Source organism: Cucurbita moschata, unplaced genomic scaffold (assembly GCF_002738365.1).
Source record: "Cucurbita moschata cultivar Rifu unplaced genomic scaffold, Cmos_1.0 Cmo_Scf00020, whole genome shotgun sequence".
Taxonomy (NCBI): Eukaryota; Viridiplantae; Streptophyta; class Magnoliopsida; order Cucurbitales; family Cucurbitaceae; genus Cucurbita; species Cucurbita moschata.
Window position 1 is genome coordinate 1,847,192 of NW_019268536.1, and position 21,699 is coordinate 1,868,890.

The window sequence follows — 21,699 nt, forward strand, 5'->3', positions numbered from 1 at the left end:
ATTCGAATTATAATTAAGTCGGTAATTCAACTAAAATTTTAAATTTAAAAAATGTGAGTCATTATAGGCTAAATTAATAAAATTATGTTTGAATTTTCCTCTATCTTAAAAATATTCTAAACTTAAAAAAAAAAAATTAAAAAATACATTTAGCATTAACATTATGTTTCAAAATGTTAGAACAACACGACTCTCTACAGTGGTTTTTGAGTTCTTTTGGAGTCTTTGTTCGATATCTAAGGATTTACCAATCTATTAACATGACTAAGTTTAGGGCATGATTTTGATACCATGTTAGAACGAACACGACTCTCCACAATGATATGATGTTGTCCACTTGAGTATAAGTTCTCATAGGTTTGCTTTGGGTCTCCCCAAAAGCCTCATTCTAATGAAGAGAATATTCTTTAATTATAAACCCAGGAATATTCCTTAAATTAGGATATGTGAGACTTTCATCATATTAATATTAAAAAGTTTAAAGATAATCTATGATGTGACAGTAGATAGTTTTCGTCCATATATTAACAATAAAAAAAATTTTAGAATGTTTTTCTTAATAACGATAAAAGATGTTAATTCTACTCTGTATAAATTTTATGAATATTTTTATTAATTTAGCGTATATATATATATATATATTATGACATTTTTTTAAGCTATAGTTTTTGGGCTTCAAAATTTATGATATAAATATGTATACCCACCGAAAGAGAACAAAATCTCCAATTCAAAGGAGGATGGGAGAAGAAGGCATTTTGATTCTTATCCAAATTGGCTGTTGTCCCGTCTTTATTTGCAGACACGATCTCCTCCATGATTACAGAGAGCCCGTTCCAGTTCTATCCTTTCATACAATTATTGGATTTATAAACTTTTTTCTTCTTGTTTTCATATGGATGATGTTAAATATATCACTAATCTAGAGTAGCGATCCATTTGCGAACCCTAACCTAATCGCACAATCATTGATCAAGAGATCAATGGCTAAATCTGTCCGAGAGAATATGAAATTTAGCTATTCAAACAACGAAGTTTGATACTTAATTCTTTGTAAAAAGATTTCAAAAAGTCTGGGAGATAGAGAAGAAATGAACGGCTTCGTGTCAATTTTGTTTGTAGTGAGGGCTGGTGAGACAAGTGTCCTGTAAACTGAATTTTACGCTCCCAAATTTCCATTGGTTCGGCTTCGCTTCAAGCTGGAGAGAGATAGCGAGGGAAGAAAACAAAATTGTCCGTGTTTTCTTTTTGGAAATTTTCTGTTTGTTTTGGGGATTCTGTTACCTTCAATGATCCGAGGCTTCGAAGGGGAAATCCGCCGCTGCAAAATCCCCATTTCTGTAGCATTTGATCATCTTGATTCAACCGTAGTCCTCTTGCATTTGCTGGTTCTTTGTGGTTTGCTGTTCGATTGAATCCCCTATCCTTTTTAATCTTGGGTTTTCGTTCAGCTCCCGTAATTTCGATTCGGCTATTTTTCAATTTCTCTCTTGCAACTTCCTTCAATTCCCTGTATCAGAAGCTGTAGCTTGATTTCTAGTTTCAAGAGGCAGTCGATTTCCCCTTCAAGAGTTCGAGTTTTAGCTTCTGTAGGTCGTTGAATACTCGATTTTACTGGGTTTTACGACGCTGACTCTGAGTTTAAGTCACTTGCGTGGCTTTGTTCCTTGTAAACGATGACGCTCACGCTTGAATCGCTGCCTGGAAGCTCTGGGTACTTGGATATCTACCCTGAGAGGAAAATGTATTATTTTAAGAATCCTTACGTGCTTGGATTAACGGTGGTTGCTGGTATTGGTGGGTTGCTCTTTGGCTATGATACAGGTGATGTACAATCTTCAATCGATCAACTGTTTCTGTTGTTTAAATCTATCGATTCTTTGTGTTCCAGTTTTTTCTTCTGTCTAACATGGTAGAAATTTTTGTAATCTTGTTCTTGTATCTCCAAACAGCGAGATTTGCTGCTCTTACTTTTCTGTAATCCAGTTCCTTCTTCATTCATATGGAATACAGAAGAATGATCTTTCAAGAAGAATCAATAATTTGTTTTGATTAGATAATATCTTGTGCTAGGCAGGTGCACATTTATGTTGGTTTACTTCATTTCGAGTTTTGATGGATGAATGGTCTGTTCTTGCATATTTAAAGTTCTTTATCCTCTACTAGATTCTGGTGTTTGAGCACCACCCTTTTTAATTTTTATAAGGATAGTCTTCCTAACTCTCTTTTGATTTGTAATCGAGCTCTGAAACTCGATGGCTCTTTTCTGATAAACTGCACCCAAACCAAGGTCTATCTATTGCAATGCAAACAAAATTTTACCTCATCCCTTTCCTGGCTGTTGTTATACATTTGTGATTATAAGACCCAATGAACTGCATGACTAAAATTGGGATTAAACCACATTTGTGAAAACCGAAGTGCATGTTGAATAAGATCTGCAGTTTACCCCCTTATTCTCTACTTTACTGGTTTTTTAATTAGCTGCCTTCAGTTCCAAGTCTGAGCTAGAAATGATTGCTGATTGCAGGTGTGATATCCGGAGCTCTTCTTTATATTAAAGATGATTTTGAGGCCGTCAGAAACAGTAGTTTCCTTCAGGTAAACATCCTGAATTCTGGAATTAATTTTCTGCCTTCTCTTTTTCCATTTTTTTCCTCACTTTTCCATTCTCTCTCTCTCTACCCCTTCCTCTCGAACTGTGTTGTGAGATCCTACATCGGTTGGGGAGGAAAACAAAACATTATTTATAAGGGTGTGGAAACCTCTCCCTAGCATATGCGTTTTAAAAACCTTGAGGAGAAGCCCAAAAGATGACAATATCTGTTAGCGGTGGGCTTGGGCTGTTACAAATAGTATCAGAGCCAGACATTGGGAATATGCCAGCGAGGAGGTTGAGCCCCGAAGGGGGGTGGACACGAGGCGGTGTAACAGCAAGGATGCTGGCCCCGCATGGGGTGAATTGGGGGGTCCCACATCGATTAGAAAAGGGAACGAGTGTCAGCGAGGACGTTGGACCCCTCGGGTGGATTGTGAGATCCCACATCAGTTGGGGAGGAGAACGAAGCATTTTTTATAAAGGCGTGGAAACCTCTCCCTAGTACTCTCCTCAGTAGACGCGTTTTAAAAACCTTGAGGAGACACCCAAAAGGGAAAGCCTAAAAAGGATAATATATGCTAGCGGTGGGCTTGGGCTGTTACTGGTGTTTTGTTCACGGGTTAAGTTTGGTAACTTGTGATTTAGAAGACAAACTTATATTTGGGATGTGGGTTTCTTCACCCCAAGCTATAGGTTTATTGATTTCATAGGTTAAACTAACCTAGACTTGTGAAATCCATCTTCTATAATTTTTTTTTATATGAAACTAACTATTTCATTGACTGGATGCAATAACAAGAGAAGGAGAATCCTATCGACAAGATTACAAAAAAGCTATCCCAGTAGGATATCAGAGAAGATAAACTGTAGTTACAAAAGAGTAACTCTTATTCTATCTTTTATAAATTATAATACGAACCGAACATTAGCTATACGAACCTAAGTACAAAACAATCCTTATGCAGATTACACAAACTCAAAGTTCCTTGTTAAAACTGAGAGCCAAATATTCTGTCATGTTTTTCTAGTTCCTCCTCCACATACATGCTTCTTTTTATAGTGGAATCATGAGTTAAGAAAAATGGCAGGAAACAATTGTGAGTATGGCTTTGCTTGGTGCAATTGCTGGAGCTGCTGCTGGGGGTTGGATTAATGATGTTTATGGACGGAAGAAGGCAACCCTTCTTGCTGATGTTGTATTTGTACTTGGTGCTGTTGTAATGGCTGCAGCTCCAGATCCATATATTCTTATAGCAGGACGATTCCTAGTTGGAATTGGCGTGGGCGTGGCATCTGTCACAGCTCCAGTATACATTGCAGAATCATCCCCATCTGAAATAAGAGGTGGACTGGTCAGCACTAATGTGCTAATGATAACTGGTGGACAGTTTCTCTCCTACCTCATAAACCTTGCTTTTACCCAGGTTAGGCTTATCTCATTGCCACCTCTTTTGTGATTGTATGACACTACTTCGCTTTGTTCTCTTTCAGATAGAGAAATTTATATACTTGGTAAAAGGCATGGCTTGATGGGTGTATCTAGCAGAATCTTTCTAAGATTGATCATGAAACTAACTCTGGATGAAATATTTGTAGTGTATTTTTTTTCGCCTCAGTTGTTTGGTCGCGTGTAACAATGAAGCAATCTTTGACCTGTTTTCTGCTAACAGTTCTGTATGAATCTTATCAATTTTGAAATTTCCGAAAAACTTAATTGGAAAACAAGATGAGTTTAATGCAACTGATCTAATTATTTCTGAACTCGTCATAGTTCATTGGACTAGTTCAGGCTCAGGGCCCTTGTATAATTATAGTTTATCCTCCCTCATAGCTCATTGGAATTTCATCGTATCAACAAAATGTTGTTTCCTAATGTCAACATACTTGGTATGGCTATGATGCAGGGGATCTTTGCTATACTTATTGTTCTTCATTGCCAGAGCAAAGTTTATTGGTTCATTAAGAAAAAAAAAAAAAAAAAAGTTTGATTGGAAGCACTCCGAGTGCGGCAAAATATTTCTAGAAACTAGAACAGTTAAGAAAATACTTGTACGTAAAACTATATTTGACTTAACTGTGTCCATTATCACTATTTGATGCATAGGCTGTTGTTGAGAGATACTGTTATACGGTAATTTAGTTTGTAGTGCATTGCCGAGCATTGTGCTATTGATGCTCATTACTCTATAATTTACTCGAATGAAAGGTTTTCATCTTGCAGTTCGAAGAGGCGGCATCAAGATAGAATTTCGAGATGCTAATTTAAGATTTCGACTGAGTAACATGTGAAAGGGACCTGTTCCATTCTTTCATGCCTAACTTAAGCTGCTTCCTTCTTTCTCTGAGTTGTAATTGTACATCACCCTGCCTTCATAGGTTCTTTTCTTGCAAAAAAAAAAGTGTTTTAGTTGAGGTGTTCTTCATTTTTTTCTTTTAAATTGAAGAATTTTTGGTTTCCATTCAAAAGATTTGCTTGCTTTGATGTTCTTTAAAAGTTATAATTAGATCTTTTAACCATAAACTGATTCAATTCCGCCAGATTTCTTGTTTTTGTGAAATACATAAACTCTCTCATAAACTTGCCTGCAGGGGTATAAATTCGAGGAAACAAAGTTTATTATTTGGTTGATGATACTAAACTAATGATGAATAAGGGTCCTAAGGAACCATGGGTTCCGATTCTTATATCAGTAAGATACCTCTATAGAACATTATCTTGTTTAGTTACTCATCAAGCAACTATGAATTTCAGAGAATTATTGCCTACTATAATCTAGAGTAAATATTAATGCCTTATAATCCCTTGTTCTGGATATGGAAAACTCAATTTCTGGCACAATTAGTCCAGAACTCTGTATTTTGGAATTTGAAATGTCACATTGACTCTCTGAAGCGGTGACACACTTGGTCAGGTCCCCGGAACATGGCGTTGGATGCTAGGAGTTTCCGGTGTTCCAGCTGTGATTCAGTTTGCTTGTATGCTTTTTCTGCCAGAGTCTCCGAGATGGCTCTTTATGAAGGTGCATATAATTATTGTCATTAATTTGTGTCGGTTCGGTTCTTTCACGTATTTAGTTAACATCATATTTCATGAACTGCAGGGTGACAAATCCAAAGCCATTTCTGTTCTCTCTAAAATTTATGATTTTCCTCGTTTAGAAGATGAGATTGATTATCTTTCTTCTCAACTCGAGGAAGAACGGCGTAAAGTGAAAAACATAAGCTACTTGGATGTGTTCAAAGCAAAAGAGATCAGACTTGCGTTTTTAGCTGGGGCTGGACTTCAGGTACAATTCCTGACTTATAGTAGGATTCAAATTTGTAGTTTTGAATGCATTGCAAAGGCTAAAAGTATGTTTGGAGTGCTCGTGAGAACAGTATCTCGAACGAACCTACCAACACTTTTGAAATAGCACCAAGTGTTCTTCATGCTTTTAAATTTGGAGTCGTTTCCGTCCGCTCGAATCATATCTGGGACATTGTTTGTATTAAGAAATTGGTTGGAATGAGATTCTGAATTTATCCGTGTAAGGATTGTTTCAGTAAATGTAATTGCAAATGCAGGCATTTCAGCAGTTCACTGGTATCAACACAGTCATGTACTATAGCCCAACTATCGTCCAGATGGCTGGCTTTCGTTCCAACGAGTTAGCGCTCCTTCTATCCCTCATTATCGCTGCCATGAACGCTGCTGGAACGGTTCTCGGAATCTACCTGATCGACCACGTCGGGAGGAAGAAGCTTGCCATTTCAAGCTTATCTGGCGTTATAGTATCACTTGCCATTCTCTCTGGGGCATTCTTTGTTGGTCAATCTGGTTCAACAAATGGTCTAGATGGATGGATTGCAGTAATTGGATTAGCTCTCTACATTGCTTTCTTTGCCCCTGGGATGGGACCGGTGCCGTGGACCATGAACTCTGAGATATATCCCGAGGCTTATCGAGGGATCTGTAGTGGCATGTCAGCAACAGTCAATTGGGTTTCGAATTTGATTGTGGCTCAAACGTTTCTTTCGCTCGCTGAAGTAGCTGGAACTGGCCCAACTTTCCTCATCCTTGCAGGCATAGCTGTGCTCGCAGTTCTGTTCGTTGTCATGTACGTTCCCGAGACGCAGGGACTCACGTTCGAGGAGGTGGAGAGGATTTGGAAGGAGAGGGCTTGGGGAAGGGATTCTAATACCGAAAGCCTTCTTGGTTGAGCAGGAAAACTGAGTAAATGGGAGATTGTGATATATATGTGGGAAGGACTTCATGGATATGATGATGGAGACAGATTTGTATGTTTTAATAAGAATATGCTTCAGATTGATTAAGGCAGCTTCTCCAAAGTGAGGAAATAAGGTGTTCTTCATTTGGAAAGCTTGACGGTGTTTCTGTAAACTCAATTAAGAGGCATTTCAATCGTGAGATCTCGTATCGGTTGGAAAAGAGAACGAAACATTCTTTATAAGGGTGTGAAAACTTCTTTCTAGCAGTGAGCTTGGACTGATACATTTGCTTTCTCGGCTGTGTTTCCTTTCTCTACCAGGGGTTTGTTTGGAAATTATCCTAACTTGTAGGGTCCTACAACATTTTATCGATACTTCATAGTGAATAGCTAGTACGTTTGTGGTGAATTGAGGTAATAGTTTCGTTTTTTGGTATACTTTGTTTGAGTTAGGCAACGTTCAGAAGTAGAGCGAGATACCTCCATGTTGAAAGGATGAAAGAGACAAATTGGTTGGCATTTTCAAAAACTTGTCCGCTTCCTCGCACATAAATAAGGGAGTTATTGAAAGGTGACCATCGAGGACGATCGAGGAAGATGATGTACTTCAATGATTTTGGGTCTCATTTGATGCGTAAGATGAGTCAAAATTGTTTTGCACACACATTTGAAGAGTTAGTGAAGTATTCAAAGTTGAAGGTTGAAAGTTGATACATTAAATCAAAACCGGTGTGTGTATCCCATTTCCCAGAAATACCCTAAAAATTCCACCTTTTTATTCTTTGGTCAAAATCAGTCTCTTCAAAAACCCTCCCTTCCATTCACTATAAAAACCCCTCCAAATCTTAACCCATTTCCAAATCACACAAGCCAAGCCCAAACAGCTCTCTATCTTTGCCTTTTTTTTTTAGCATCATGAAGTTTCAAAAGATCCGTTCGTTTTTCATCGTTTGTGTTGTGTTCGGTATCATTTTGAGCCAGATTAGTACGATAGATGCAGCACGAGTACTCTCTGAGACTTCCAATCATGGTGTTGATTATATCGACCCATATTCGATAGTTTATCAAAAAGCAAAGGAAACTGTCTCGTGTTGGCTTGGCAAGTTATCTTCCGGACCAAGTCCTAGTGGCCCAGGACACTAACACTTGATCGGTGAAAGAAGATAGAAAATTCATTTTCTTTCCCAAGTTCTTTATTTATTATTATTTCATTTCTTCTTCTTCTTTTCTTTTAGTTCTTGGCCATCCTTTTGGCGTTCATATTCTTATGAACGTGTAAACAAATAATGTATAACACTTTGATTTATAAATTAATATGTTTCATTATAAATTAAAATGTGGACATGGGCATGGTTGCTATCTTTATATAGCAGCCCCTCAGTTCAGTTGCCTCCTTCGACATATTTCTTCTCGTCTCAATACTCGGATGCCTTCCCGATCACCACATATGTTAAAGATCTCCTGACAATAGTTTGGTCGTTGATGTATATAATATTACTCTTGACGTTTCATAAACATTTCAAAACTACTATTAAATAGAAACTCGTTAGAATCTTAAACGAAATTAAGAATTTGAACTGGTGTGACGGTAATGGTATGATCGTGAAGTTCCTGCAATCCCAGCTCCTAATTTGTTTTAATACCTGTTCCACGTCGCTATTATACTAAGTCTCCAATTTTATTCAATTTTGTAAAATTTTTCTATTGCTAAGTAGTTTTTAAATGTGTGAAAAATTAAAGAGTAATTTTGTCAATAAAAATAATTTTTAAAATACGAATATTTTTCTGTAATTTAGCAAAAAAAAAAAAAAAAATCATTCTAATGTCGTTATTATTATTATTATTTTTTTAATTCTTAGCTTTCTTCTTCTAAACCCCCTTTCTTTCACGTTCAGCCACCCCCTCCACTCCATTACCAGCCGCCGCCGCCGCACTCTCAGCTGCCACAGTCTCAGCCTTCCGAGAGTTTCTAATCTCTGTTCCCCAGAAACCCAGTGGTTCGCCGTTGGTGCGATCGCGCCGCCGCCGCTCGTTTTCCAAATTCCCAAGGTTTTATTGTTATTTGTTTCGTTGGATTATGTTGGTTTATTCTGTTCACCTACGGAGAAGGAAAATCAAGAACGAATCATTTATTAAGATTGAAATTATTGCTTTCAATTTTAGAAAAGAAAAAAAAAAAATTGAATTAATGGTGTTGAGTCTTCTTGAATAGAGAAGAAACTATCAATGCGTATGAACTAGCTAGGCATAATATAGATGCCTTTCCTTTTTGCAGAATATAGATGGCTTTCCAAGGTGTATGGCAGCTTAAGAAGCTGATTGTCAGCTATTGTGACTGGGGAGGAAGCAGCAGGGGTATTATCAGGTTTGTTGGATTTCTTATTTCATTACTGAGAATTCACTTTTAACTGATGGAGACCTAAGTTTTAACCTGGAAGTAGTTTGTACCTTCATTTTCCAGCATAATTATCTCAAATTCATACTTATATTAACTAGCAACCTTGTCTACTAACGCATGAATCATCACTATATAGGTTCTGGTAGAGTGCATTTGTCGCACCTTCAATTTGTAGATGATGACACTCTTTTTTTTCTGCTTAGAGAAGGAGAATTCCAATAGGAAACTCAATGGTTTTATGTTCTTCTTTGAAGCTAATTAAGGCCCAAAAATTAACAATGGAGTGAACTGAGAGTCTTCTAAAATTACTTATTGGGTCTGTTTGGTGGGGTGTGAAGCGAGTCAGCTTCTTGGATCTTACTTCGATCTTTCTTTGGGAGATAATCCGAGATCTGTGTGTTTTTGAAACCTGGTGGTGGAGAAACTTCAAAAACAGTCAAGATTAACCTTGATTCAATGTGTTGAGTGTAATTGCAATCTTTTTAGGATGCCCGTCTTGATTAGTCAGAACGTTGAAACGTTAACGAGGAATTTCTTGTGGGTAGGGGTTAGAAGGAGGATGGGGGAGTTCATTGAGAGATGGTCTGCAATTATGTATTGAGACGTTTTTGTTGAAATGGTTGCTATTTTGGAGGTAGTCCTATGATAGTTTTGTTTTTGGAAATTTTGTGGGGCATCTAGCCTGCTTACCTTACAGCACAGCCGAAATATTGCATCTCAGTTTCTTTGGAATTTCTTGATATATAGTTATGTTCGGTTGTTGTTACTATTACCAATATGTAGCTTTTACAGCCGAACATATTTTCCTGAACGATTTGGATGTTATCATTGAATTTGCAGGGCATTTATGGACTCAGAATTGCCAACTTTTAAAGAGAAATCCTCAGCTACAAATAGTTACTGAACTCATAACTCTCTCTCTCTCTCTCTCTCTCTCTCTCTCTCTCTCTCTCTCTCTCTCTCTCTCTCTCTCTCTCTCTCTCTCTCTCTCTCTCTCTCTCTCTCTCTCTCTCTCTCTCTCTCTCTCTCTCTCTCTCTCTCTCTCTCTCTCTCTCTCTCTCTCTCTCTCTCTCTCTCTCTCTCTCTCTCTCTCTCTCTCTCTCTCTCTCTCTCTCTCTCTCTCTCTCTCTCTCTCTCTCTCTCTCTCTCTCTCTCTCTCTCTCTCTCTCTCTCTCTCTCTCTCTCTCTCTCTCTCTCTCTCTCTCTCTCTCTCTCTCTCTCTCTCTCTCTCTCTCTCTCTCTCTCTCTCTCTCTCTCTCTCTCTCTCTCTCTCTCTCTCTCTCTCTCTCTCTCTCTCTCTCTCTCTCTCTCTCTCTCTCTCTCTCTCTCTCTCTCTCTCTCTCTCTCTCTCTCTCTCTCTCTCTCTCTCTCTCTCCCCTTTTGGTAGTTATAATTTTCAAAGTACTTTTAACATTGGGTTTTCCCGTATTCCTTCTCTTTTACAGAAAGCAGTAATCATCGGGTGATATGTGTGAAGAACATGGATCCGGAAGACATACATTTACATGCAACCAGACTAAGGAATGCACTGGGACGAAAGGTCTTAAAACTGAGGACAAGACATGTAACCAAAAATCCTAGTGCGCAAGGTACTTGGAACACTGATTTAAGATTTTGGGCCCTGCATACATAATTCCTAAAGAGCTTGATTGTCGTTTGGAGGTTGTTTTTTCGATCCATTGCTAGATGTTTAAGCCAAGCTCTATCTTGCTTGAATTTGTAGTTTCTAGTGAGTCCCATGTAACTTTTTCGAGGTTGTTAATGTCCCATGAGCTTCTCTTGAAGAATTACATGAAACAGAACAGGATTCTGATTTGATTTGTTAACTTGTCATGATTCATCAAAGCGATAATGTCCCGAGAATAAATTGTTCCCGTGGACGGGTTGGGACTACCTCGCATTTAAGCTTCTACATAGTTGCGTCTAAGAATATAGAGCCAAACATGATTTCCGTTGATAAACCATGCTATTAACCTAGTTTGGCTCAAAGCATTTCCAAAATACACCTCTAGAACACACATATATATATAAAATCAGAGAGAAATCCAAACGGCTTATTCCTTCATTCAACTCATTAGATAGTATATTCCAACCGGATAACTGCAGCTCAGGACGGTTAAAGCCATACAGGCATGAAGAAAGCTAAGTACTCAACAGACTCTAAGACTTGTATAACATTTAAATTTTTTTTCTCAAAATTTTTGAAGGATTGAACGTACCAAATGTCTCCCTTGGCAGTTAATATTTCATTTGAATCAGATGTTGAATGGCATTTCTGAGAAAGCTAAACCTCAACTCAAATTCTCCAGGAGCAAATGCTAGAAGAAGCATACAGCAAATGAATTCTTCGTTGTATCCTGCATTTTTTCACACATCATTGGCTGTTGAGGCACCTTCACCCGCCTTCTTCTCCTTTTGTTTCTCCCTTTTCTTCTTATTCCGCAGTGCGTTCTTGCTCAATCTACATTAACTCACAAATTTATTTAATCCCAGAATTTGGCATGTTAAAGAATATGATAAATGAAATATACATAATGAATGGACTTACTCTTTAGGGCCTTCTCCAAGCAACTGTATTACAGAAAGTTTAGCATATAAGAGCTTGATTTGGAAATCTTTAAATCTAATCATAATTGCCTTTCACTTGGATGAAAAGCAAGCGGAACTTAAAAACCAGTACCTCTGCCTGAATAGCAGCAGCATTTTTCGCATGTGGAGGCCTATATGCAGCAGGCTTCTGAACAGGAGGGTTCGAAGGGGCGGTTTTTTGCGATGCTTGTGAGAGTTTTGACCCTTGCCCTGGATTTGGAAGAATCTAACTGCTCAATTGGACTGGATAAATGTATAGGCAGGTAGACATAAGATTACAGTTTCGAGATGGAACCTTGTGTTTTCTTTTGATCTATATTTAGTGATTCTACTGACTTGACTAGTTCATCAATTTCACCGAACTTATCTGGCGACTCTGGCTTCCAGTCGGCCTGCATGAAGCATATGCATGAGGAAAACAGCAAGGAGTATTCATGTTAAATGTCTTTATAAATGAAAGATGAACAGCTCTTACCTGGAATAACTTATCAAACATTTTCTTGAAGTATAAAGTTCCATTGCAGTGGAAAATCTTTATCCTATAGGACAACAATGATATCAACTTATTTATGGCTAAGCAGAGTCTCCCGTGTGCATGGACTGGGAGACCAAGAATATTGAACGGGTCGAAATTTGAATGCTTAAATGTCAGCAAAAATGAACCGCCCTCGAAATAAGATCACACAGTGATATATACTCTTCAATGGTTACACAAGTTGCCTTAAGCATCTTTTAAAGTTTCTCTTTTTGCATTATTTCATTTATAAGCACTAACAATCTCTGTGCGTATCAGCACGCCAATGAATAAAATTTGTGTACCCGTTGTCAACTTGAAGTCTTGGAGCAGTTGTGGCAGTCATGAAATAGCGTCCATCAGGAGACCATTCGCTGGTAACAGAGCATTCAGCTTTTGTTGTTCCAAGCTGTTTTTTCTCCTTGACGTCCCAAAATGCCTGTTAAAGATTATTGCAAACAGAAGATTTGTAAATATGAATGTATATATATGAATATCATTTCCTCCAATCATGGGAGGACAAGAAAAGGAAAGAGAAGAACAAAATAATATGAGCGCAAGACTGATTCACATAATCAAAGAGAAACTTATTCACTTTCATGTAATATGAACACTCAGATCCACTCAACAATTTCAGACCTAAAGTAATTAAAAAAGAAAAACTTAAAACGCTTCAATCGTTTGGGAAAAGAGTAGTCATTAAAATGGAAAGCAATACACAATACATGTAAGTTGGTGCTACACGTATATACTCTAATATCAATTGGCTTTGAATAGTCTTGAAAGAAGTGTTTCATTCACAAAGCATAGTTTGATAAGCTGAAAAATGTTTACTTTTGCTGAAACTTGTAATTCTATTGAAAGACAAGCTAGAAAACAGGAGATTTTAATGCAACAGCAATGTAGTTTAAAAAAATAATCTTGAAAGAAGTGAAGAGAAACATGCCACAAACAACAAAGAGTACTCGTGCATTTCATTCAACACATAATAAATAGATGAGACAGAGAACGCAAAGAATCAAATTAACATACCATGTCACCTGGCAGATTACCGAATCCTGCTATACATAGAACTGCAGGCCAGAGAATTAAGGTCACAAATCCTTTAAATTAAATTTATGGCAGACATGAGATCGTATGATCAAAAGAATATTAATGAAATTCGTTGTAGTTCCTCCCTTGAAAGAATGAAATAAGAAGGGAAGAGAGGAGAAACAAGAAACAGGGGAAACAGCCAAAACAAAATGAAGAAAGCATATATAGATATCCGAAAGACAAAAGCAGAAAGCATTCAAAATAGGATACGTCTCCCCTTCGGATTCCATCGAACAGTATTGTAGGGACCTTCTCCGAGCTCAAGAAGAGGCTTGCACTTCTTGTCAAACACCGTTGCTCTTGCAGGCATAACTATTTTTTGTCAAGGAACAACAAGTGCAGGGTAAAGAGAAATCATAGCTAGCAGAAGGAAAATGCAAGAATTTAGATGTCATTCATTATTTTTGTTTGAGTACAACAATTTGGGTTGGAGATTTAAACCTCCAGCCTCAAGGGAAAGAATAGATGCCTTTAGATGTCATTTATTATTTAATTATCCCAAGGTACAACAAGAGATTCTACCAACATTAACTTTTCTTTGTATATATTCATTTGTCCTTGGGGAAATGTTGAAGACCTTTAGGGATCCGTTGTTGGATTTAAAACGAGTGGTACATATATGAACGATGTTGAAGAAACGACCAGGCAGAGAAGACATTGGACACATTACATCTTCATGTAAAATATTTAAATAACAGAAGATGCACGATCCAACAAGTTCACTAATCTAGCACTCGTTGGGCCAGTTTGCCTCATTATATTTAACCATTCCACCTACAACACAAGGCAAAGCACACGGAGATAGAAATAAGCCAACTGAAACTGAGTTCAGAATTCAACAGTTGAAGTAGTTTGGCCATAATAGACGGGAACTAGTGACAGATGATCTCCTAGACTATGATGTGTATCATCATCGTGATACCATACTCTTATCCTTTATTATAACGGAGTGTTCAATTTCAGACTGCAATCTCATTATGAAAGATAAGATCAATATCCCCTTCTGCAATAAGGTACAATAAGAAGGATACATCCATACACTACTGCAAACTCTGAACCACTCTGTGTCCACTGCACATCATGAACTGGCCCGTCTTTACCTGCCAATATCCTTAATAATCAGTTCTTTCTCTTTGGAAATTTCAATGTCAATAATAGTAGGTTAGACTGTTAGAATGCAACGCAAATAATATTTGAAGAAAAGGAACTTAGTACTTACGAAGTGGTACAAGTCCTTCGTGAGCCCCATCGGTCGTCAAGTAGTTTAACTTTGATTCACCATAATAACTCTGGTTGGTTTTATCTACATCTGCTTGCACAACAATTAGAACCCCAGTAGAACCATTGTTCCAGTGTAGCTGAACCGTTGAACAACGGAAGAAACTTCGCCGAGCAATCAGTTGGGTTTGTGAATCTCCACAACCAAAGATTTGGACACTGGCAGGAACCCCCTGCATAAATACAAAACAATAAACCACTACAATGGTGGAGTTTGTGAATCTCCATGGGCAAAACATCATTAAAAACCCCAACCTTGGACTCAGGAACAAAGGCTGCAATGTGGGTTCCAGGTGTCCTTGAGAGTTCAATTGCAGTGACTCCCGGAACTCTTAGCCGATGAATAACTCCTTTGGAGAAATCTTTAGCATCAAAAAACTGTATCTCATTAGTAGCCATCCGACAGGCAACAGTTTCATCAGAGCTGAATCGAATTGCAGGCCTAGAGGAAGAAGAGTGTCTGAAATTGTAAATATCTTTACAAAAACACAAGGATTCGAAAGCGAATACCCACTAAGGAATCTAAACGTTGTATAAATGTCATTTCTAAGATGATTATCTTGAACATTATAAGCTAAATATGAGAAAGACCAAGCCTATAATGTAATCAATATACCAAAGTAGATCATCATAGAGACAAGACACCGCTCACCATGTCAATTTGGTCATATTCTTCTGAAATTGAGAGTATACAATATCACCAGTGGCAGTCTTCCGGAGAACAACATTCTTTTCCTGAGGCGTTGAAGATTTTTGAAAGGTCTGTAGATAAGTACCACATGGCGACAAGGCAGCCGCAAGCAAATTGGGTACTTCAAAAGACTTAATCTCTCTGAAATCACGGCATTCGTAAATGCTCAGAGTTTCAGACTTCGTAACCAACAATTTGGATCCATCATCACTAAATTTTGTACTGGTGCAAGCAACCTTTTCGAGTTTGTTGGGAGTAGGCTGATTGTCGATGAATGGGGGGCCATTCCAGATTGAAAAACCTTCTGATCCTCGAACTGGGAGGAAGATTACGATGAGAGAATTGCAAGAGGAAAAAATGACCTAAAAGAAAGTATAAAACCGAAGAAGAAAAGTTACCCAAAATCTGCAAAGCTGGTGGCTGTTGAGAGGTGGCCATGAGAATCTGAGAAGAAATTATTGAAGATCAACGAAATTCGTACAAGTAAGAAGAAGAATGATTGGATGAAGGGTGAGGGTGATGATGAAATTAGCTCCGACGACTTCACAGAGTGGATGTTTCTACCGATACCGGCGAACGAGGAAAGAAATCTCTTTTATTAGGTTATCGTATTACGTATGAAATGATCGCCAGCCGAACCGAAAAAACAAAAAAAAACAAAAAAAAACAAAAAAAATCCTAAATACTCCAAATTGTTGAATGATGAAATTCCCGCCCCCAATGGTCATGCGTTTATAATCAAGGAATATTTTTTTCCAGTGGTACGAAGTATTTTGAGGAAGTCCAAAGCAAAGTCACGTGAGCGGGAAGCCCAAAGTAAAGCCATGGGAACCTACATTTATAGTGGACAATATTATATCATTATAGAGAATCGTGTTCGTCTAACACCCAACATTAGTTACGTCTTAGTGTGAAAAATTATATTTATGTTTTTTACGGTGAAATTTATTAGAAAAAAATTATTAAAATGTTCATTCAATCAAATAATATAAACTTTTATTAATCGTTTTATTTTTGTGCTTAAAGTAGACAATATCATATCATTGTAAATATGTGGAGAATTGTTATTTATAACAAGTGGTATCATAACTATGTTTTTATCTTAGTCATGTGGTACAAATCTTTGGAGGATAAACAAAGAACTTATGAGTCTCGAATGTGAACTCATAGAGGAGTTTCGTGATAATTGGGCTGGATGCGCTAGATGTCACAATCGCACATTTTGGCGTGCTTTCAGGTGTTGAGTGCTCCATATTATTTATTTTTTTATTTTTATTTTTTTTGTAGAGATGGATCAGACACATTATCACTAACAAATTGATTTAAATAATTATGACAATATATATGTTTTGAAGTGAGCTAAATAGTAACAACAATTTTAATCTTCTAAATATTATTAATGTCGAAATGCGTTTCCTAGAATAAATTTTAGGGTTCAAACGTAAAAAATAAACTTTTCAAAATACATAACAAGTCACTCAAAGTCAACGAAAAACGCTCAAAACCAAGCTACAAAATAGCCATATGTCGAAGATTGGAGGGAATAGAACTAGTATAGCATCAACATAAACATAACTTGGCTATTAAAACCGCCGCTCTTTTTCTAGGTAGGTAACAAATGCTACTCTACCATGAATTTCTGAATTGGGATCATCATATAATTCGTTTACAATATGATACACATTTCCACCATTTAAAACACCAAATACACTAATACTACAGCGATGAACTATACCCCCCCTCACCAGTTAGCAAGAATGGTGTGGTGATTCAGAACTTGGAATCAGAAGACTCGACTGTTCTTTTTCCAAGCACCATGCTAAAGTATTTGATATATAAATCATCTACTTCCAGAGGGAAAATTGTTATAAATTAGATATAAAGATAAGTAGTTACCCCTGTTACCAACTGTATGTAGCGACTTCCGAACCATTTGGCTGCTGAGCGTTGATTTATGCTCAATCGAATGGCGAGATCGCGTTCTCGAATTTGGGGGAAATTGTCTTCACAGGAGCCCAAATATCTGCACCGTTGCTGCTTGCAACTCCGGCAATACACGAGATTGGAACGAGACATAAACCTTTGCTCCTCAGCCTGTGGCTGCATTTCTCCTGCTCCTAACAACAATGAATATAAACCTTGCTATTATAATAATGTCCAAAAAGATTTTACTTCTGGATGTTGGAGCATCACTCAGACTTGAATCCAATACTTAAAGCAGTGAAAACGTTTACTCTATCAGTGGCACAAAATTTCATCCTCCTCTCCTCAGTAATTTGAACATGAAAGATAGATAGGTTCTAGTTTTAAAACAACTGTGGAGGCTTAAGGAACACACTTAGTTAAATTTCCCTGAGGGAACAAACGCTACTTCTTTCTTTTTCTTTCAGGAAAAGTGTTGAAGAAACAGACTTTAGTCAAATCATGAAACGAAAGGTCCAGCCTAGGCTCACCTGCAGCTGAACAGTGGGTGTGCTTTGAAGATATGGAGCACTCAACACCTGAAAGCACGCCAAAATAAGGTAAGGGAATATATACTGACACTTGAGAGTTTTAGCCGGTACAGATACATAGTAAAGTTCATTGGAAGTGGCAGACAAAGTTTCAGTCTATTGTCATAGATCAATGCTGGTGGATGTCGATAAATTTCTCTGTTCTAGTCCTCCGCTATCCAATACTACACCAGTTTCATGTAATGGACAATAAATACCTCAACGTTTGAAAACAGGCAAACATGATGATAAATAAATAATTGATTCAATATCGCAGCTATTGTTTCATTGCTGATGAAGGAGAAGAAAATGATGGAAGAAAGGGACACAATGAATAAATACCTAAAACTAAAATAGGCATATAAGAATACTTCAGCAAACAAAGTCCAGTAGAGGGAGAGAGAGAGAGAGAGAGAGAGAGAAGAGAGACATAAACCGAACTGATATCAAATACACCGAAAATATCCAATGAATTTTTAACCACTGATTGATGCTCAAAAGGTTTTGCATGCAAGTACTAATTAGTGTCGGAGGAAAAGTATGGAACTGAGAAAGAAATATATTCAATGGACCAATTTGAAGGAATTTAAGGAGGGAAAAAGTATCATACAGGTCATAGAAAAGCTATATGCATGACATGATAGCCATTCATATCTGGTACCCAAATCAGAATTCAAAAAGAACAAACTTCAAGCAAGAAGACCATACCTTGACTTGCTTATGAAGGAACTGGATATATTCCATTGCCTCCAGAAGAACAGATGCCGTATCTGTCTGCAGTGAAATTGTTCAATTTGAATTCAAACAAGGCAATGATTTTAATAATGATAGTAAAATCATAAAACATAGGTTTATGGATTTCAAGAGCCAAAATAATATTTGGTCCAGGTCATATAAATCCTCATTATCATTATCCTGAAAATTTTAAAATATTTGAATATTTGATCTGTTCACAACAAACCTTTCCGTATGGTGAAACAAGTTGTTGCAAGGCCAAAACTCGTTCACCCAGTTTGTCTTTCCTCTCCTGTAGAAAGAGAATATTAGAAATTGGAAAACCTATGGGATGGAGGGGCAGAGCATATCGTAAAGAACAAAACAGGACGATATGGGAACAAATCAACTGAAAAAATAATGAAATACAACTGGACCACCCAAACACAAAGTGATCAGAAGACCACCAAATGTTGTCTAATGGACCGCCCAAAACTTACTACATGCATATATTACTAAGCATAGATTATTTATCATTATTAGAGAATCTTAATGTTCAATGTTCTGCTATGTGACCTTAGAGGAGATAGAAAAACCAGTCTTGTGTCGCTTGGATGTAAGAGAAGTGAGACTGCTCTCATCAACAGAGCATAGACTTCTCTTATGTTCCATCATCGTTTCTACCTCCATCACTTCTGCCTGGACAGAGATCAAATTCAATCAGTCAAGATGCAAAGAACATAGGCAACAAATATCCAAGTCTGAATGAGTACTTTATTTCCATATAAAATAGAGCAATTTTATAAAAGGGAATAAAGATATTACAAAGCTACCAAAAAGAAATTTGATCTATAAAAGATCTCAAACAATGAAAGTCAACTGAGAAAATCTGAAACAACGCAGGTATACTCCCACAGGTTTAAGATAGTATATATATATGCATACATATTGAGTGGGAGAAAGATAGGGATATTTTCAAATGCCTAAGTTCGTGTGTATTTGCATATAAATATATAATGTTTAACTTTTGTTAACAAATGAATTCTACGATCAAGAAATAAATCTCCGACCTCCATAACCTTGAAATAAATGCATTCCCATAGATTGGACAAAACATTATTACTTGGAAACAGAGCTTCAGACAGCATGCAGATAATGTATATCACATTGGATTGTTAAATTATTAACAAAACGCTATCATGGTCATGGTCAAAGGTCAAACCAACACCCTAAAAAAACACTATAATATGATCCATTTGATCTACTACATTAACAACCATTATCGATAATAATACTGAATACTAGAAGACAAAACGATGCAAGTAGACAAAAGTTCCATAGTTTGATGACGATCTCCAATCCAACGAATATAATATTGCAAACAGTAAGCACAATTAACAATAATAATACGAAAAGAGTAGGGTCAGAGGGATACTAAATTTAGATTAATAGGTTAACAACGACGACAGCAATATACATGCACTAAATAAATAAACACAAACATCTCCATGCCATTCATCTCCAAATGGAAAGGATCTAGATTTGGCTTTTCACACTGAGCATTTTAGCCAACATACAGTTAAATGTTGCATCTTTTAATCAGAATTTGGCACTTTCTGTCAGTTAAAAAAGGCAATACAGTGAATCTTCCACCACAAAAGACAACCCAAGACATGAATACACAAACAAAGTTACAGCTAAGGAGACATTGGAATAAGAAACGAGAGAACACCAGTAATTTTTTTCTTCCATATACTTTTTGACAAAAGTAAAAGTGTTGGGTAATTGGAATCCAGAATAAGTATTTTAAACCAAGAAGATGATATAAATGAAATAGTGGGCCCAGATAAACAATTTTTGTCCTCTTTTTTTAAAAAAATAAAAATAAAATAAACAAATTCACACCGCGCATGGATTAAATTAAGAGAATATGTAATTTGCGTACAGAATCTTCCTACCCCCCTTAATTTAATATCTTGAACATAATAATCAATAGAAGGAAACCAGAAAGTATAACCAGATTAAGATAAATAAATGAAATGAACCAGACAGTATAACTAGATTATGATAAATAATGAAACGAATAGCACAATTATCAAAAATCCACAAATCAATACTACAATCATTCACAGTTTAGCATAGACACGCATAGAAAGAAGACAAAAACCAGAGTTAGGAAGTATTCACAACTCGGGAACAAGAAGACAAAGTAATTGAAGAAGCAAAACTGAAAAGAAGAACGAAGAACAACAACAACAAAGAGAAAGAGAAATCAAACGAATCACACACCGGAAATTTAGCAGAAGCATTGCAAAGAGAGCTCGCAATCATCCCGACGGAAGTTCGGAGCAAAAATCCGTCCACAGGAAACAACCACGCAAGATTTTCGATCAAAAAGGAAATCTCTACAGACTACAATCAAATCCAGTAGAACAATCGAAGAACAGAAGCGCTTATTTCCTCGTTACTCTCAAGAGAGTGAATAGGTAATCGATTTTTGCACTTCAAGGAACAAATTTTTCTCTGTATCGCCGGAATTCGAAGGTTGAGAAGACTGTTATAGTTAAAGAATTGACTGAAATTGAGCAATCAGAGGAGAAGGAATCCACCATAAATGAGGTTTTCAGAGAGGGAAGAAAAGAGTTCCAAACGGTAGTGGGAAAGGGGAGAAGAGAGGAGTGAATGATATTTGAAAATGTTTAAATAAAGAAAAAAAGGAAATTAATAAATATGTGAAACAAAATAGAGATATTTGAAAATTGAATAATATTGTTTTTTCTTTTTTAATATTTTTTTTTAAAAAAATGACAGCTAATATCCAGCCAGGAAGGGGAGGTGGAAGAAATAGGCAAAAGAAATTAAGTAAAATTGACCAAATATTTTCCAAGCTCCAATATTTACTTCCTTTTATTTTCTTTTTCTAATAAAATATTTTGAATTTTTTATTTTTTATTTTAATTGACTTCAAAAAAATTTAATTGGCTATGTCAATAAACCCTTGCATTTTCTAGAACCTTTTAAACCATACTGTTATGGGCTCATTGGCCTGATGGATTCATGGGCCCAAGCCCATTAAGCCACAAGTCCGCACGTGCGAAAAAAGGGAAATGAGGAGCTTCAA

The 21,699-nt window shown here is 36.9% G+C and overlaps 3 protein-coding genes and 1 pseudogene across 6 annotated transcripts; 2 read left to right on the forward strand and 2 right to left on the reverse strand.

Moving 5' to 3' along the window:
• Positions 1-727: 727 nt before the first annotated feature.
• LOC111457544 (inositol transporter 1) lies at positions 728-7,028 on the forward strand. Its single transcript, XM_023099798.1, has 6 exons — positions 728-1,824; positions 2,531-2,601; positions 3,688-4,023; positions 5,512-5,619; positions 5,701-5,886; positions 6,164-7,028. Exons 1-6 carry the CDS (start codon positions 1,677-1,679, stop codon positions 6,797-6,799), a joined length of 1,485 nt encoding a protein of 494 aa, XP_022955566.1. The 5' UTR covers positions 728-1,676; the 3' UTR covers positions 6,800-7,028.
• Positions 7,029-8,630: 1,602 nt separating this feature from the next.
• On the forward strand, positions 8,631-11,384 carry LOC111457779 (annotated as a pseudogene).
• LOC111457778 (eukaryotic translation initiation factor 2A) lies at positions 11,248-15,996 on the reverse strand. Its single transcript, XM_023100176.1, has 13 exons — positions 15,771-15,996; positions 15,334-15,688; positions 14,937-15,123; positions 14,623-14,854; positions 14,435-14,503; positions 13,614-13,715; positions 13,341-13,381; positions 12,614-12,747; positions 12,270-12,333; positions 12,090-12,186; positions 11,886-12,004; positions 11,754-11,776; positions 11,248-11,666 (listed from the first exon to the last, which is right to left on the reverse strand). Exons 1-13 carry the CDS (start codon positions 15,808-15,810, stop codon positions 11,573-11,575), a joined length of 1,557 nt encoding a protein of 518 aa, XP_022955944.1. The 5' UTR covers positions 15,811-15,996; the 3' UTR covers positions 11,248-11,572.
• A 917-nt stretch (positions 15,997-16,913) lies between these two features.
• Positions 16,914-21,292, reverse strand: LOC111457969 (transcription factor bHLH153-like). 4 transcript variants are annotated; one of them, XM_023100438.1, is made up of 6 exons: positions 20,868-21,292; positions 19,155-19,273; positions 18,826-18,891; positions 18,573-18,638; positions 17,826-17,873; positions 16,914-17,489 (listed from the first exon to the last, which is right to left on the reverse strand). In XM_023100438.1, exons 2-6 carry the CDS (start codon positions 19,266-19,268, stop codon positions 17,331-17,333), a joined length of 453 nt encoding a protein of 150 aa, XP_022956206.1. In that variant the 5' UTR covers positions 19,269-19,273; positions 20,868-21,292; the 3' UTR covers positions 16,914-17,330. The 4 variants fall into 4 exon arrangements, with proteins under 4 accessions (XP_022956206.1, XP_022956205.1, XP_022956203.1 ...); XM_023100437.1 differs by having other exon boundaries at positions 16,914-17,483; positions 19,155-19,277; XM_023100435.1 differs by having other exon boundaries at positions 19,155-19,277; positions 20,868-21,291.
• Between the last annotated feature and the right edge of the window lie 407 nt (positions 21,293-21,699).